Source organism: Sodiomyces alcalophilus, assembly GCF_042370955.1.
Source record: "Sodiomyces alcalophilus JCM 7366 unplaced genomic scaffold ACRALscaffold_2, whole genome shotgun sequence".
Lineage (NCBI taxonomy): Eukaryota > Fungi > Ascomycota > Sordariomycetes > Glomerellales > Plectosphaerellaceae > Sodiomyces > Sodiomyces alcalophilus.
Genome location: NW_027263533.1, coordinates 2,159,811 through 2,176,815, shown reverse-complemented (window position 1 = coordinate 2,176,815; position 17,005 = coordinate 2,159,811). Strand labels below are relative to the sequence as shown.

The 17,005-nt window shown below is 56.0% G+C and overlaps 4 protein-coding genes across 4 annotated transcripts; 2 read left to right on the top strand and 2 right to left on the bottom strand.

Annotated features, from left to right (window-relative positions):
• The first annotated feature begins 171 nt into the window (after positions 1-171).
• ACRALDRAFT_1061185 (uncharacterized protein) lies at positions 172-4,439 on the top strand. The gene is made up of 2 exons (XM_071016381.1): positions 172-2,066; positions 2,262-4,439. The coding sequence occupies exons 1-2, from the start codon at positions 935-937 to the stop codon at positions 3,689-3,691; spliced, it is 2,562 nt and encodes an 853-aa protein (XP_070876936.1). The 5' UTR covers positions 172-934; the 3' UTR covers positions 3,692-4,439.
• Positions 4,440-4,550: 111 nt separating this feature from the next.
• ACRALDRAFT_1061183 (uncharacterized protein) lies at positions 4,551-7,914 on the bottom strand. Its single transcript, XM_071016380.1, has 2 exons — positions 6,793-7,914; positions 4,551-6,698 (listed from the first exon to the last, which is right to left on the bottom strand). Exons 1-2 carry the CDS (start codon positions 7,421-7,423, stop codon positions 5,320-5,322), a joined length of 2,010 nt encoding a protein of 669 aa, XP_070876935.1. The 5' UTR covers positions 7,424-7,914; the 3' UTR covers positions 4,551-5,319.
• A 2,655-nt stretch (positions 7,915-10,569) lies between these two features.
• On the top strand, positions 10,570-12,899 carry ACRALDRAFT_2101287 (uncharacterized protein; the record flags this gene model as incomplete). Its single annotated transcript, XM_071023055.1, has 2 exons — positions 10,570-12,785; positions 12,866-12,899. 2 exons carry the CDS (start codon positions 10,570-10,572, stop codon positions 12,897-12,899), a joined length of 2,250 nt encoding a protein of 749 aa, XP_070876934.1.
• Positions 12,900-16,065: 3,166 nt separating this feature from the next.
• ACRALDRAFT_1061179 (uncharacterized protein) lies at positions 16,066-16,910 on the bottom strand. Its single transcript, XM_071016379.1, has one exon. The coding sequence runs from the start codon at positions 16,591-16,593 to the stop codon at positions 16,384-16,386; it is 210 nt and encodes a 69-aa protein (XP_070876933.1). The 5' UTR covers positions 16,594-16,910; the 3' UTR covers positions 16,066-16,383.
• Between the last annotated feature and the right edge of the window lie 95 nt (positions 16,911-17,005).

Here is a 17,005-nt window from a genome sequence, read left to right as displayed (position 1 = left end):
GGGCGACTGGACTGGCCTGTGGGGACCCCTGGGGAAGGAGTTTCCGTTGTGTCGCTCACTGGAATCCGTCAGTCACCTTTCCAATCGATGCCCCGGTTTCTGAATTTCCCTGACGGTCGGATCCCAGCTTTTTTGTTTTTGTTTTTTCTTTCCCCTCCGCTCACGACGACATTATTCATCATCATCGCCACCACTTGGAGCCTTTCCCCCTTTCTCTTTCTTCCCAGGAGATACTAGCCGCTACCACCTGGTTCTCGTTTATAGTCTTTTTCACACCCAATTAGCTCGACCTGCCGAAATCCACAACCTCCTCCCGAACAATCTATCGTCATTCCTGGCACCTATTTTCAACGCATCGGTCTTCACAGAACGTCCAGACAGACGTACGACAATCACCCAATCCAAATCTCGGCAGACACAATCCTTGCCTTCACTCGACCCACCGGAAATTTTGCCAACCTGTCAACCTCCGAAATCCAATCATTTAGAAACCACCAACGACCCATCTAAGCTCTTGTACCTACCGCCCACGTTCACGCTCCTCCCATCACACCTATCAGCCCACTGAAGCTCTGTCTCCTATCATCACCCCACACGTTCTGGAGGCAGAAGATCGACATCCCGCGCAGCAGTGTACACTGACCACTGACGAACGTGGGCGCCCCAGTATCGCGAGAAACGGATTCTGGAAGAGGGTAGTCCTGCCGATCGGAGCTCACGCCATCGTTCCACATCGTTCCGCCAACTCGCCTTTTCGTCCTTCGCTCCCCACGACACATCATCCTCCGCGATGATTGTCCGGTCTCGCACCTGTAACCGTCCTTTCTCGAGCTGAACCACATCACTGGCGTGATTTGGCATGCGGCAGAGGTCGAGACAGTAACATCAACTTTCTCTTTGTTGTTACTGCCTGTCTCGGTTCTTCCCTGCCACCATGGACAGGTCGACCAACTCGTCCACGGGCAGCTTGAATGCTGATCCTCCCCAATACTCTTCTGGGCGGCCCGACGCGTCCCGCGTCCATTCGTCTTCCACTCTCCGGAGCGAGTACTCCAAAGACTCTTCCACCAGCAGCTCGCTGAACCAATCGCCACTCCCATCCCGAGATCCGTCCCCCTCTCGACTACAACCCCGGTCGACTACTGCCAACACTTCCCGATCCAGGAAGAACAGCCAACACGACATGAGCCCGTCTCGAGCCCCCAAACCCACCATCCCAGTGGCCCCTCCGGGTTCGAGGACGCTTTCCCGAGCCACGACACCCACCCTCCTCCCGGCTGCACAGAGCAACGGACATCGGCGCGTTGCAGCCCCCCAGAAGACATCCGACCACTTTCAAGCCAAGGAAAGCCCTCGCTGGCCCGTCTCCCCTCGCTTGCGCTCGCCGCCGCCTCAGCTCAGCAGACCGCCCGTCTCTTCCATGCGACGTGCCGAAACCGACCCCCCGAGGATCAGCGTGCAACGCCCGATTCCCTCAACAGATAATGTTTCTACCATATCCGAGAGCGAGACGGAAGATTCCCAGACACCGCCAGGCGTGCGTACTCCAGCCATGACGAACGGCCCTACTCTCGAGACGGTCCAGGAAGTCAGCCAGCCGAACTCGCCGGGCTCGCTCGATGCGGATTTGGACAAGGTCAACGAAAAGCTGGCTGATGAGGCTTTGGCCATGACCACCTACCCTACACTCGCAGAGAACAAAAACCTGAGGCTTGCAAGGGCAAATGCCGCGGGTATCGAGAGCGGGAGCGACAGTGGAAGCATCAGGGCGGATTCGAGGAGGCCCCGAACCTCGGCACCCCCGCCGACGACATCGCGGCAGTCGAGTGCCGTGTCGGCAAAGCAGGGCAAGAACAAGCCCGCGGGAGACGGACCGGCACAAACTATGATCGTGGAAACCGAGACGGTAACGTCCATTCCCCAAGTGGCCCTGGGCCCAGGGTCCAAAATGGAGGGCGGCGGCGGCGGCACTGGCACTCTCCGTGCGAAGCCAAGTACAGAGACTATCAAGCCCAGAAAGGAAAAGAGGAAGAGCAGCCGGAAACAACCAGCTCCTTCTGGTACTGGTGAGACACCACACCTCATGTCGAGCATGGCTCAGTACAAGCTCCGCCATCATCAGTCGATGCGATCAGTGTCTGCAGCGACTGATGGTAGCGTATCCCCGACAAAGTCGTTACAGGAGGACGAGGCATTGAGTCCCCGGCCCAATGTCGTTCGTTCATACCATATTGGCAGCTTACTGACTAGACCACGTCCAGCATCTTCCAAGGCCGACTTTTTCGAAGCCAAGATTGCGAGTGCCGTTGACGAAGCCGACTCGTCCGACTCGGAAGAGACCTTTGTCTACGACTCGAATCCCCCCGATGGGGGAGACCGGCCCCGCCGATTCCACCATTCGCGCACGCCGAGCACCACCTCCATGGCCAGCCAGGTCGACCGCTCGGCCATGCGGTCCATCCATGCTGTCATGGAAAGCGGCGGCAACCAGGCCCCGCCTCTGAGGAAGGGCATGAAATTCGTCAACACGTTCGCCGGCGGTGAAGCTCCCATGATCGGCGAAGAAGACGGCGATGGCAGCGCGCGGAGCACCGGTCCCGGGTCCGGTCGAGGCACCACCCGCCGCCATCATAACCACACACACGTTAACCGTTGGGGTCGCAACAACATCAACTCCCACACGTCTCTCTTCGACAACGAATCTCCTTTCCCCAACGCGGCACGATCCAAGTTCTCGGGTAACCAGTCCCGCCAGTCGTCCGGGCCTCCCAGCCCTCGGATGACACATCACCATTCCGCTACTCGTGGTGGAGGAGGAGGCATCAACTCGACTAAACGGTCCCTCATGCCGGGGCCCTATTACGATCTGGACGATACCACGGGGCCCGACGACGAACGCACTCCGTTGATCTCTCCCACGGTGCGGCGGGGACGAAATAGGCGCAACTATGTGGACCTGCGGCATTTAGAATGCCAGGCGTACAGGCAGAAGCCATCCTACCTCAATCGCTTTGCGGCGTGCCTGGTGGTCACCATGATGCTACTGCTGGTCGTCATCAGTGCCATTGGATTCATGTTCGCCACGTCACAGCCGCTCACGGACATTGAGCTCGTATCCATCAGGAACGTTGTGGCCAGCGACCCGGAGCTCATGTTTGATGTGACGGTCAAGTCGCACAACCCAAACATTGTCGTCATCACCGTTGACCAGGCGAACATCGAGGTGTTTGCCAAATCCCCGCATGCCGGGACCGACATGGATTGGTGGAAGTCTCCACATGGCCCTATTGACCATGGCCGCAAGAAGAATTCCGATGTCCACGTTGAGGACGATCCCCCTTACGAACCACCCGACGATGAAGCGGCTCCCAACATGCATCTAGGCACCATTACTGAATTCGATAGCCCTCTCTCCTTCGAGGGCTCCTTCTTTAACAAGGGCGTGTCCACGTCTACGGGCGGAATGAGACTTTCCTTGCCGGGCAACCACTCGGCGGGCGGGTCGGAGCGTTGGGGACGCATCATACAGGACGACTTCGTCCTCGTGCTGAAGGGCGTTGTGCGATACACTCTCCCCTTGAGCCAGAGAGTACGGAGCGCATCTGTAACGGGCCGGACGACGGTCAAGCCCAACTCGGCTAGCGATCCATCCCTCAACTCGACTCTTTCCTGGGACGGGAACGACCCGTGACAGTTGCCTTGAGCAGCTAGCCCGAAAATATTCCCTTTGTTATTTTCTTTCTTCTTATTTTCTTTGTTTCTTCTGCTTTTTTCAACTCCTTTGTCTTGCTTGCATATACAGCGTTGCATGACACGGCGTAACGGCAAAAGATTCTACGTTGGGCGCATTGGGCGCACGTATGGGAACAGGTGCGAAAACCTTGGTCAAGGCCAAATCGGCTTGTGCATGGTTTCCAGGCCATGTCCACTCATCCATCTCATATTCCAGGGCTATGAGTTTTTACGGAGCTTTTCTTCTTCTTTTATTCTTCCTTGGCGCCTTGCCTTTTCGGCCCACGCTGGAGCTTCATGCCGACACACCACAGGAAATGAAGGGCTCTACGAGCTGCCAATCCCCAAGGGAGAAGAAAACAATATCCAGAACCAGAACATATCAGGTGTTTCAAACGGCGAAGCTCTGGGGCAGTCGGCGGCGAGGTGTTTTCTGTTATCGGCCTGGCTAATGGTCTGCTTTGTGCCCTTTTGGTCCGTCGACCACTATTGTTTCCTTTCTCTTTATTTCGTTTTGCTTTCGATAGATGGACAAAAGTGGCAACTACATTGTAATTGTAACGACTTCTGATGACACGACAACCCAAAGATGGCCTCGATGGCCGGGAAAGCCTCCAAGAGGAGAGGAGAGGGAGACAGGCCGAGTGTGCCAGACTTGCCAGCGTTATTTACAATCAAAAATATGAACACAGATATTCATTTGCTTCAACATTATCACCTGTTCATGGTATCCTGATGCGTGATGCGTGGCAACACGACAATACAGTCGCACACGGGGGAGTCTATAGCTCACCTGACTTTTAAATCGTGGTCCTGAAGAGAAGCCAAACTTGGGACATCCTGATGCATTCTTTGCTACCGTTTTTATCCAGAGGCCAGTAAATCATAGATGCATCGCGAGGTAACGTGACAACGTTCATTCATTTGACTACGTCTTGACCAAAAACCAAAAACCCCAAACCTCGTGAATCTACATGAGCGATGAACCGACGAAGAAAAAGACAGAGTTGGTACAGCGAATTGCAACACAACCCGTCGTTGATCTCCCTGCTCGTGCTCCGTCACCAAATGCAAGTTTGGGAAGAACAAGATGTCGAGCTTGAAGGAAACAGGGGAGTAACAGGGGAAAACAAGAAGAAAACAAAAAAGCCGTGATTCGAAACAAAATCTTACCCAAGTCCCACCAAACCGCGCGACCGGGCGCAGATGACGGTTTGACTTGCTGTCCCTCCCAATGCCCAGCTTTGATTCCGCTTGCTCCTGCTCCCCAAACCCCTCCAACAAAGGCATAAGAATAGGGGAAGATACAGAAACAGAAACAGAAAAAGTTCCATCGTTAGTCGAAGTATCCTACATGACGAATGAGGCGCCCGCATAAAAATGTAGAGATGGGGGATGGGGAAAACAAGGAAAGCATCAGAAACATGGTTCATAATCCAAGACGCTTCCCCGTGGGCGGCCGGCGGGAGGACTCGGCAAGGCAGCGATGCGATGAGGGTATATGAGACAAGAACAAGCCAAAACGGAGAATATGAATGCCACCACGTCTCAGCCTGACGGAAGGACGGGATGATGATGCTGCTGCTGCTATTCCGCCGAGCCCTGGCCCGGATTCGAGGCCGCGATGGGCGCAAGGTCCGGCTCCTTCTTCTGTGCCGTCCACCCGCTGGCCCAGCCCATCCAGCTGGACCGCTTGTTCGTCGCCGCGGCCTCGGTCTTGGTTTCGGCCTCCTGCACCAGGCGCAGCGGGCGCGGCTTGTTGCCGGCCAGCGTCGTCTGCTTCTCGTGGTGGCTCCGCGGCGGGCTGGCCTGGGAGGACGGAGTGGAGGGGTCACCACCTCCTGCGCCGATGACGGAGGCCGAGTCGCCGCTCGTGCTGCTGGTTTCGCTCCGCATGCCGGGGTAGTTCCCCGTCGACTGGTGGTGGTGGTGCGGGGTTCCGGTGCTGCTGCCGATTGATTGGCGGGCGGCCACGCCGGTGCCGGCGCCGACGCCCATGAAGAAGGTCTGCGAGTGGCGCGGGGTGCCGAGGGTCGGGGAGGTCGGGCTCTCGAGCGGGCCCCGGTACATCTGGTTCACGAGGCTGGCGGCTACGGGACCAAACTGCTCGCTCATGGGCCGGCTGGCGCGGCGGGTGCTGTTGTTGCGGGTCAGGTTGCCGATGGGGATGCGCGGGGCCGTGTCGGGATCTTCGTGGGCCGAGGCGGAGGTTGGGGCACCGCCACCTCCGCTGCTGCCGCCGGTGGCGGTGGGATTGATGGACATGGGCCTCGGGCGTGGCTTTCCCGTGCCGATGGCCATGGACTTGGCCCGTTGCAGGAGGGAAGGGCCGGCGGCGGACCTTTCCGACGGCGGAGGCGGGAGGTCCTTATTCGTGTTGGCCGGTGCGGCGGGCCTCGCGTCGGCGGTCTGGTCCAGGATGTGCTCAAAGTCCTGGTGCTGGAGCAGGCGCTCGATGATCTTGTTGATGTAGAGGGTCAAGGCCTTGTTTTGGTCCTTTGCGTTTTTCAGCTCCGACTCGAGGCGGCGGTACTCCTCGTTATTGGTGTTGTCGGCGGCTTCCGAGTCGGACAGCTCGTCGGCGAGGCTGGTGCCGCCTTGGCGGCCTTCGAGGGCGTTCAGGGCGTCCTGGTTGGCGGCGGCGGCGGTTCCCATGTAGGCGAAATCGTTCTTGGAGAAATCGCCGTTAAGGGTCTTCTCTTGCAGAAGAAGCTGGTAGCTCTCGTTGTCCTCCATGAGGCGGGCATTGGCCATGCGCGCCTCCATCAGCTGCCTCTCGACCTCGTGGACACGGCCACCGCCTGAATTTTGCGCTTCGACGAGCTTGATCTGGGCCTCGGCCAGCTCCAGCCGCAGGGACTCAATAAGCTTGTCCTTTTGTAGGACAAGTTTGGAGCTGCTGCGGGAGTCGCTGCGGTGGAGGGATGAGGGGGGAGCGAAACCTCCATCGACGGAGGGCGATTGTGCTAGATGGTAGGGGCCGAAATGTTAGTTTCTTTTTGAGTGAAATCGGGGAAGATGACAAAGGACGTCATGATATGGAACGAAAGAAAGACGCACATGGTCTAGAGAGCCTGCCCTCTTCATCGTTGCTGGCCTTCTGGGCGAGACTGTCCTTGAGACGTTGGATAACCATCTGCATCTCTTCCTCGCGATTGGCCATGTCGTCCTTTTCGCGGGTCATGGCACTGCGCTCTGCCTCGTAGATGGCCTCCATCTCGCGCATCTGGCGGGAAACCTCCCGCTTCTCGTTGCGCAGAGTCTCGATCAGCTCCTCGTGTTCGTGGACCTTCTCCTCGAGCTTGGCCGACTCGTCCGTGGCATCGTCGAGGCGGGATTGCAGCACCTCGGCTTGCCTGCGGTACTGTTCGGAAGCGAGCTCGGCCTTGGATAGACGGTCCTTGACGTCGTCGAGCTGGGCGACGAGGGCGGCGCGGGCGTCGTCGTCGAATAATTCGGGCGAGGCGAGAGAGGTCAGGGGGGATGATTCCTTGCGGCTGCCGGCGGTGGCACGGGCGGAGACTGGTGTGCCGTTGCGAAGGGGCCTTGAGCGGGCGAAGGCACCGACGCTGGAGACGGAGGCAGAATGGCGGTGTAAGGGCCGGGCTGGAGTCGGGGTCGGCGAGGATCCAGGTTCGGTGTATGTTCGGCCGCCCGTGGCAGCGGGCGGTTTTTTGGTGGCCGCTGACATGATGTCGTTGGCGACGATTCGTTTTCTAAGAGTAATTCGTAACCGGAGCGAAAGGTAAGGTCAGGTCGAAGCAATGACTTGTGAGTAGCTCGTCCAGAGGGAGAGAGGAATTGGTGAGAGGAGTTTTGTGGTTCCAGGCAACCCAGGTGGTGCTGGTTCTGTATTGGCAGAAACAAAGGCGGTCAAAGCGAAACTCGAGCGCCGATTGCGTAAATGGGAGGACCAACGGGTTTTCGCCGAGGAAATACACAGGGGTACGAAAGGAATAAAGGGAAAGCCTAAGCTCGAGTCAAAGACAACGTGTGTTTGGGTTCGATCAAGTCCATCCCTTGGAGTAATTACCTGGGGAAGGGAGTAAGTACCAATATAGCATCCGATATGCTAACGGTCGGTAGGGGAAAGGAAAGGCCTTCGGCGTGTCAGGGGGTCGGCGGTGATGCTCCGTTGGGGAACGCGCCGGCAGAATTATGGAGCTAACACGTTATAGCAAATGTCGGATAAATGAAATCGCGCGTTGGAAGCGGCACTAACAGCCGCTGCCGGTTGTTGAACTGTCCTACAGGGCTGGCAGGCCAGTTGGTCGTCACAGGCAACGCCGTGTAATTAAAACGCGTGGTCAGAGGATGATTAGAATCATGCGCTTTTATTCATGCTTCTTTTCCCTTATTCCATGATATTCACCAATCTTGTTCTCAATCCAGGCCGACGCTGGTTTATGGAATTGAATACTACTTTGTACAGTACCTCTTAGTTTAAGGCCATTGTCACAGGTACCGACCGGCGACAACTAACAGCATTCGAACCTTGACGATTTGGATGTTCGAGGACGTACACTACCTTAGTACACGTAGTTGCAAAGTACCTATTATTAGCGGTGTCAGGCAACGTGTCAATTGTTATTTCATTTCTTATCGAATTGATGATTCACACCACTTTATTCTAGTCTCTGATGAACCTACCACTGTCATCGTGTCACCACATAAATGTCTACAAAGCCAATTTAGAGCCAGTGGTAAATCCGGAATGCGGAGTACAAGGTGCGTAACTACCTACCTACATAGGTAGGGTAGAGTATCTGTTCTATTTTACGTGCAAGGAGTATGCCAACGGACGTTGGGCGCCGTTATAAGGGCTAGAATAAGGTAGGGGCAAGGGGATGTCATTTTAGACGGAAAGTCTATAAACGTATTTCATCATCATAGAGAGGGATGAGTGTGTAGTATAAGACCTTCATCATCAATTACGCATCTGCAATCAGGGAAGAGCAACGATTCGAGAGGACGAGCCGTCTGTCTACCTACCTACTTAGTACTTCGTACACTAGCACCACAATTCCCGAGTACACGTGTGCGAGGTGTCAGGGTCTCATAAGATCAGCACTGCTCATGAAAATCATGTGTACTTCGTTCGTATGGCTTCAGAACACTTGGATAATACCGCAATGGCCGATGTGAAAGCGCGCTGGCTCCTCTCTATTCGTAGCTGCGAGAAGAAGCAGGACAAGAGCCGAGATCTCGGGCGTCTAGAAGGCTTGGCGCCATGTTTGGAGTGTGGCTTCCCCATATCCTTGGCCGTATGAAGTGTGAAAGTAGTTACAGTGTACAGGACGGGAAGGTTCAGGATGTCCGAATGACGTCGTGACAAGGTGTAATTACTTTGTCTTCGCACTCGGTACGTACGTTGTACACGTGTACACTACAGACAATCGTGAGGATAGGGATGAGCGACAGTGATGAATGACATCAGTAATTTGCGATCAAGGGGCTGCATCCTAGACCCGCCCCAGCGCCATAAAATCTCGGATCGAAAAGAGGATGGAGAGCTTTGGCTGGATTACGAGGCAAAAAGGCTGTCTGTTCTGAATTGGCCGAGGGACACGAGTATTGCGATTTTTAAGGGATTCGTATATATACCGCAAGCGGGATGTACTTCGTAGAGTGAAAGACCGTATGCGAAAAAAAGCCGGACAGGTGAGATGCGGGTGGGCAAGATGCAGCTGTACTACCGAATGGAGAGTACAGGCTTCTATAGATGCTGCCACAGCGTACCTATATATAACCCGAACCTACGAAGTACGAATAGATTCTTTTTTCAGGTCTTTGCACGGGTATTCTGTAACAGGTCGTAGAGTTCGATTCGTGATTGCCGCGTCAGCATGGTTCTTTACATGTACCTAGCACCTACTGCCGAGCAAAGGTACACCCAGTCACAGGCGATTAATCATGAAATCGGCGGTACTGAGTACTTACTGAAGAACACCGAACGGGAAAGGTGCGGCTGGGCTCCCTGCCAAGGACCCATGTCACCCCTGACAATACAACGTACAAAGTACCTACGCTGCCCTATGGCATGTGCGTGCCCCTTTCCTTCCCTGCTGCATTTGCTACTTGCTGCGCCTCCTTCCCCGGTTTTCCCATAGTATTGTCGTAGGTAATACCTAATTTTCCTTACCTTCCCTTCCATCTCTCTCTCTTCCTCTCGAGACTCCTGCCCACTTCCGACCTCATTGCCCAACCAACCCCCCATTCCAGCGGGTGATTTTTCTCCCCCATCTCGAGTCAACTGCATTCTCGACAGACCATTCGTTTCTTTTAACCACGAAAAGACGAGAGGAAAAGAGGAAAGAGACGCAAAGAGGACGTGTCTTGTACCGAACCCGCCTTCTTTGGCACCTTCAATCCGCTCTTTTCTTCTTCTCTTATCTTTTACCAGGATTCCGCTCGCTTTCCGCTTTCCGCCTCTTTTATGTCTTCTCCTTCTCAACATCATACGACGACCAACTGAAAACAATTTCAACTCGGCGTATTGTGTAGGATTCGAATCGCTGGTATCGAGATTAAACCATTCCGCTTTTTGCGTATTTCTTCTCGACGATTCGACCCTCCTCTTCTACCACCGCTCTATTTTCCCCTTTTATCTTCTTCGGCCTCTCTTAACGAATCGGACCATCGACCCGACGACCACGTCTCCCCGATCTCCGATTCCCGTCTGCGTCGCGGCGTCGGCATATTCGATCGAACCCATCTCCTTCGAAAGCCGCCTCTTTGACAGAGACTGCTCCTCCGACAATTCGCTTTGGGCGACAATAAGGGTTCACACTGCCCACGCCGAACCCGCCCGATCGCCATCCAACACCGACAAGCAAGATGAGGTGGTCATTCTTTCAACCCCTTCTTCTCATCGCCTCCGTCCTCTCGCCAGTCATGGCAGAGCGGAGGCTCGAGTCCATGTCCCTCAATACGTGCCAAGAAGATTCAAGTTTCACGGCTAGTCTGTTCAACGTCGTATTCACACCAAGCAATAACTCGGCAACCATCAAGGTCGTCGCCATCTCCTCCGTCCCCGGAGACATCGTCTTCGATGTTGCCCTGCAAGTCTACGGCTACGAATTCCTCCGCACCGTCATCAACCCCTGCGACCTCGAACTCCACGGTCTCTGCCCCATGAATGCCGGAAAGCTGGATATCGAGTTCAACGTCGACATTGGCGACGCCGCAAAGGAAGTTCCTGGCGTGGCCTACACCATTCCCGACCTCGACGCCACTGTCCGCGCCTACCTAAACCTGAGTGACACCGGGGAGAGCGTCGCCTGCGTCGAAGCCGACTTTTCCAACGGCAAGACGGTCGACCTGATCGGCGTCAAGTGGGCCACCGCAATCATCGCCGTCCTCGGCTTAATGTCCGCCGCCATTGTCTCCGGCCTCGGCCACACCAATGCCGCCGCCCATCTAGCCGCCAACACCCTGTCGCTCTTTGGTTTCTTCCAGGCCCAGGCCATCATCGGTCTCACCGGCGTCCGCATGCCTCCCATTGTCCGCGCCTGGACCCAGAACTTCATGTGGTCCATGGGCATCATCCGCGTGGGCTGGATGCAGGACGTCTTCACCTGGTACCAGCGCGCCACTGGCGGCGAGCCCGCCACCCTCTTCGACTCCCTCCGCACCGCCTCCGTCCAGGTACAGAAGCGCTCTCTCGACTTTGCCGAGGGTGCCGCCGGGCTGGCGAAACGCGGCCTGGCCACCATCGCCAGGCGCGCCAACATCCAGCTGAGCTCCGGCTCCTACGTCGTCTACGGCATTCAGCGCGTCGCCTTCCGTGCCAAGATTGAGTCGACCAACCTCTTCATGACCGGCCTGACCTTTTACTGCGTCTTCGTCGTCGTCACCGTCCTCCTCGTCGCCGCCTTCAAGGGCATCTGCGAGCTGTCCGTCAGGCAGAAGTGGATGAAGAGCGATCGCTTCCTCGAGTTCCGCAACGGCTGGCTCACCGTCCTCAAGGGCATCCTCTTCCGCGTCACCCTCGTCGGTTTCCCTCAGATGTGTATCCTGTGTCTGTGGGAGTTCACCCAGGTCGACTCGCCCGCCCAGGTCGTCCTTGCCGTCTTCTTCTTCTTCGGCATGCTGATCAGCCTCGGTTGGGCCTCCTTCAAGGTCATTCGCATCGCCCGCCGCTCCGTCTCCATGCACCGGAACCCGGCCTACATCCTCTTCTCCGACCCCCAGACCCTCAACAAGTGGGGGTTCCTCTACGTCCAGTTCCGCGCCTCGGCTTACTACTTCATCGTCCCCGTGCTCTGCTACACCCTAATCAAGTCCATGTTCGTCGCCTTTGGCCAGCACGTCGGCGTTGTCCAGGCCGTGGCCTTCATCGTCATTGAGGCCGCCGCCCTGATTGGTGCCAGCGTGCTCCGGCCCTGGATGGACAAGAGCACCAATTCCTTCAACATTGCCATTTGCGCCATTAACCTCCTGAACTCCATCTTCCTCTTCATCATGACCAACGTCTTCGGTGCCCCCGGTATCGTGGCCTCCGCCGTCGGCGTAGGCTTCTTCGTCGTGAACGCGGCCTTCTCCCTGATCCTTCTCATCATGGTCATCGTCTCGAGCACCATCGTCTTCTGGCGTAAGAATCCCGACGCCCGCTACCAATTCATGGCCGACGACCGCGTCTCCTTCATGAAGTCGCAGACCCACCTAAATACCACTACCGAACTGGACGCTCTTGCCGCCACCGCTCGCGGCGACAAGGCTGGCTACAAATCCACCCTAGACCTGGACGACGACAACGAGTCGATCTCGTCCGAATCCATGCGCCGCCGGACCGACCCCAACCTCCCGAATCCCATCTATGGCCACCCTGCCGCCGCGCATTCCCAGACGTCGATGCACCGCGGGGGACTCGGTCACCCATCATCTCGCTCGCCCGCGGATCCATCCATGCCGCTCTTCCCAGCCGACGGCCCGCGGCGGCCCTACAGTCCCAGTCTGCGGTCGCCCAGTCCGTTCAGCCCCAACCAAGCCGCCAACGCGCGGGCTCAGAACAACGCTAGCCCAGCGGGATATCGATCACAAAATAATGCAAGGTGAGTGTCGTCATGAGGCACTTTGTTTTATGTTGTCTTCTTGGAACCAGGACTGACCTTTTCTTCCGTAAAAGCCCAAGCCCTTGGCAGCGTGGTGCTGGATATGAACATTAAGTCCTTCCCTAGAAGCGCAGGCATATGCTTTTTTTAGTTTATTTCTGGTTTTCATTATTTTCAACATCCATCTTGTCCCCTGCCTCCCTGCACGCATGAATACGGCGTCTTGAGAACCTGGAGTTTCTTATTGGATTGCCACGCCGGTGTTTGCGAGGCACGGGCTATGCATTTACGAGTTTTCTCTGTACATACGATTGGTCTGTCCCTGGGAAGGGGTAGAGCCATTATCAAACAACGAGATGTCTAGGTAGACGGGAAAGCCCAGGCTACTAGTGGCAATATGGTCGGGTCCTTGTCATCGTTGAAAGCCTCTTCAATGGACTCCTTGTTATGTCACGTCACCCAGAAGATGTGATGGGTTTTTGCTCTCGTGATGCGGATGGCAGACTGCTTTACTACCTACTTACGAATATGTTGTACGCTTGGCTAACCGATACGCAAGGGGCTTGGGAAAACCACAATCAGCGCCTAGTACGAATCCGGATGCGAGTGGCCGCCTAGGCCTAATGTCGACCTTTACACTGCACTAGAGGACGGGACGTGAAGTCCTTTAGTGGGTGGGCGACCCGCCACGCACAGTCAACAAGGGTGAACGACGGTGTGAAACTGCAGACTTTGGGAGCCGAGTAGCCCGGCGATCCCACCAGCTCCGTGCGACCGGCGGAGGCCCCGCGGCTTCTCGCATTGACCTCCATCTCGGCCAGTTCCGTCCAGATTCCGCCCTTGGAGCATAAGCGTTAAAGAGCTTGGACTCCCGTGAAAGCATATGCCGGGGGGAGAGGAAGCGATGTGCCACCCGCGCAACTTTGTGAGCCCGCGCCAGTTCGTGGATCTGTTGCGTCTCCGGGTTGTGTACGAAGTAACTCCGACTCGGGTCACCGACCCCCTACCAGCCAGGACCCGCAGTGGTGGCGGTGGCGTTCGACGGTGATGCAAGTGATGGGGAATTGTGGCATACAGCGCACTATAGTTTGGCGACACCAACGTCCCAGGAAGGCTCATGGTCTCTATCTGAGCCTAGGGGATCTCCCTGCCGCTGGCTCCCGTTCCCTCTCGTCTCACGGGATTCCAGCTGGCACTTGGTCTGGGCGGATGTGATCAGACGATGTGATGCCGGGCTCGCCGTTGGAGATTTTTGATTGGCGACTTAAATGCAGTTATGGCGAGTGGCTTTTGGAGTATGTGGCTTTGTCCCCGTTACTACCGTCACTGATTCTCCGTGGTAGCCAGTGGGTGTTCACCCAGGACAAGGAATCAAGGGCTATATCCCCCAATTCACCGATTCCCAGGGGCTCGGGACGGGACAGTCGACTGGGAGGCTTCCCAGACTATTGTCGGCTTGATGGATCACGGCACAAGATGGTCTGTCGAGAGGAGACGATGGCTGACGGCTTTATTAGCTGAGATTTCTCCTAGAATATGATCTTTCTCCTTCTCAGGCCAGAGTGAGAGGAGCCTTGTTCCACATTCTCGCGAAGAAAGCTGCTCGATGGTGAGGCCTGCGCTGGCCGACGTTGTTTGCCTCTTTCAAGGTCAGGGCCATCTTGAATCCTAAAGTCAACAGCAGATCCTCTACTTGGTTGGGAGAGCACGACTCAACATACCTCTCTCCGCACGACTTGGGCACAGAGCAGCGGAGCCAGCTAAGGCCTGGTAAGCTGGGGGACGAGGCGACCCTCTAGAACGGGGGGCCCGGTCTTAGCTAGCAGGACGCCAGCACCTTACCGACGGGAATCCCCATAAGACAAGTATCTACCATATCCTCTGGCCAAGTCAAAGCCGGTACGGTACGTTCATACCGAGTAGGGCCTTGAAGAGGATGGAGGAGAAGCATGCTGGTTGGTCAATGTACGTCAAGTGCAACACTAAGGCGTGCCACAAAGGGGAGGGTTGCCGGTAACTGCGCCGGGCTGGGATGAAGGTGATCAGATCTAGGCGACGGGCGATCCACAACCATCGAGCCAACTAGTGTACAGCGCAACGACCCGGCCGGCGGTCTCCGCTTGATCGAGTTGAGAGATGATCAGTCAACCATGACTGATACTGGGCGGGGCGGGGGAAAGGCGGGTGTCCAGTAAGAGGGCACACCACGGCGCGATGCCGTGCCCAGAACCACGGACAGAGTGCCCAGGAGGGCCCCGTTGCAGGAGATCCTCGTTAAGCGGCTAGGGTACAGGTGAGGGGGCCCCTCCGGAGAATTAAAGACGAGAGGCGATGGCGAGTAGAGTGGATACGAAGCTAGATCGGGTCGAGCATGGCCCCCGAGAGTCCTCCTAGGTACGTTGTACGTTGAGCTTGCTAGGGGGCAGGGGGCTAGTAGCAGGAATGGGGCTTCTCGAGCGATACCATTTCCGTTGGACCCGTGTGGGAAGACCTTTGATCGCCCTTTCCAGCTTGGTCAACAAACAGTGGCGGCGATCAGCCCAGTTGTTACGCCGGTCTTTCGGCCCAAAGACTCAAAAAGGCCCTGTTCAGGTTATCCAACCCGGCGCCTTGGGCTCGGAGCAGCTGAAGGGCCTGGTTCCTCTCGTCTTGGGCCTCCCCCTTTTTTCTCTTTCCCCCCAAGAGCTTCCTGGTGGTAGGATAGCGGAAGGGCAATGGAGGATGAAGAACAAGAAGGGGGAGAAGACTGATGTAGTAAGAGGCGAGAGAGGATCGCCGAGTCGTGGGCGGTCCTTTTGCTGTGGACTAGACCAGACCCCCCTCCCTATCGGTTCTTCTCAATTTTCACCCCCCTAGGAATACGGACGTTGGTTCAATGGATTTCGCCCTCTGACTAGCTTCCCCGCCTACTTTGACGATAGAGAAGATGTGAGACATCTCGCCTCTCGCTCGATTCTGCCGTCTTGTCTCTCGACGGAGTGTACGTCGCGCGTACTTTCGATCTGTTTGCGGCCCATGGATGGTTCACCTCATACCCTCGGGGCCTTTGTGTTTTCTGTGGACCCCTGTCTATTATACTGCCCGGCGTGTCGTTGGGGAATATCACGGCGACGGAATAAGACAGTAAAGATGAACGGTTGGGAGGGAAGAATAGGTTTCCAGCGGAGGCATGAAAGGAGACGAGGAGTGGCGCAGATCGACCTCGTAGCGGGTGCCGTCCGTCGACCTATGTTCACCCCCCTTTTCCTCTTGCGCTTTCCAGCCGGTTTTCGCTGTCCCTGAGGAGAGGGCGATGCAAACCACAACGCAACGACAGGTGATGATGATGGAATGCTTCGTGGGTAATCTAAGACGAATACGCACGTATGATTCTTTGACTGCCAACATCACGAAAGACTCCTGACTTTAGTTTCCTGTCCCTTCATTCCGTGCCGGCGGGTGTTCCTGGTCCTATCTCGGGAGAGATCGTCAGAAAGCAAAGTTACGATTAAGGCGTATGCAGTGTGCACCCACGCCGGGCCCTGGGGTCGTGGACTCGTGGGGACGCATGGCAGATGACGGATGCGGCATTCTCTGCGGCGAATATGGCCCTATGTGTTCATGTTGGTTGTCGTACCTCGCGAATTTGGATTTTCACGACTGTGACAGGACGCAACATCTTTCTCTGTGTAACGAGAGAGGAAAAGAGGCGAGAGGAATACAGATCGTATTGTTCAGTCGTACTTGAAGGGGAATACTGATCTGTTTGCGGTATTGTTATCAGTTCGTGCTGCTCACTTGTCTTGGATTTTGTCTCTGCATCCCCCATCATGTCTTAGAGTGCCGATACGATCTGATCGGGACTACCTTGACAGTTCCCAATCCGGGCCAGAGTCTCAAGATTCGCACTCACGATAGGTCGGGGACCCAACGTGGGGCGCCAACTTGGCATGAGGTGCCATGGGCCTTGTGTCTTCTCGGGCATTTTAGTCTCCCTTCCCCCCTTCTTTTGTGAGACATGCGTACATTCCACCTTCGGAGACGTGGGGTTTGTCTGACTGTCATGTCATGATACTTCTGCGTGCAGAAATCCGCGATACTGTGGGAGAAGTGAATCCAAATTCTCACGAGCTGTTGTCTCAAGATAGGGTGATATGTGATATCCTATTCGTATACCTAGGCGGTGGAGCGGGACGGGTGAATAATGACGGCGCTGAGAGGGAACTCAGGGACGACCCGTG

Coding starts and splice junctions, on each gene's coding strand:
- ACRALDRAFT_1061185 (XM_071016381.1), top strand. CDS start 935: ATGGACAGGTCGACCAACTCGTCCACGGGCAGCTTGAATGCTGATCCT. Junction 2,067..2,261: donor ACCAGCTCCTTCTGGTACTG/GTGAGACACCAC, acceptor GACCACGTCCAG/CATCTTCCAAGGCCGACTTT.
- ACRALDRAFT_1061183 (XM_071016380.1), bottom strand. CDS start 7,423: ATGTCAGCGGCCACCAAAAAACCGCCCGCTGCCACGGGCGGCCGAACA. Junction 6,699..6,792: donor GGGCAGGCTCTCTAGACCAT/GTGCGTCTTTCT, acceptor CCTACCATCTAG/CACAATCGCCCTCCGTCGAT.
- ACRALDRAFT_1061179 (XM_071016379.1), bottom strand. CDS start 16,593: ATGGGGGATGCAGAGACAAAATCCAAGACAAGTGAGCAGCACGAACTG.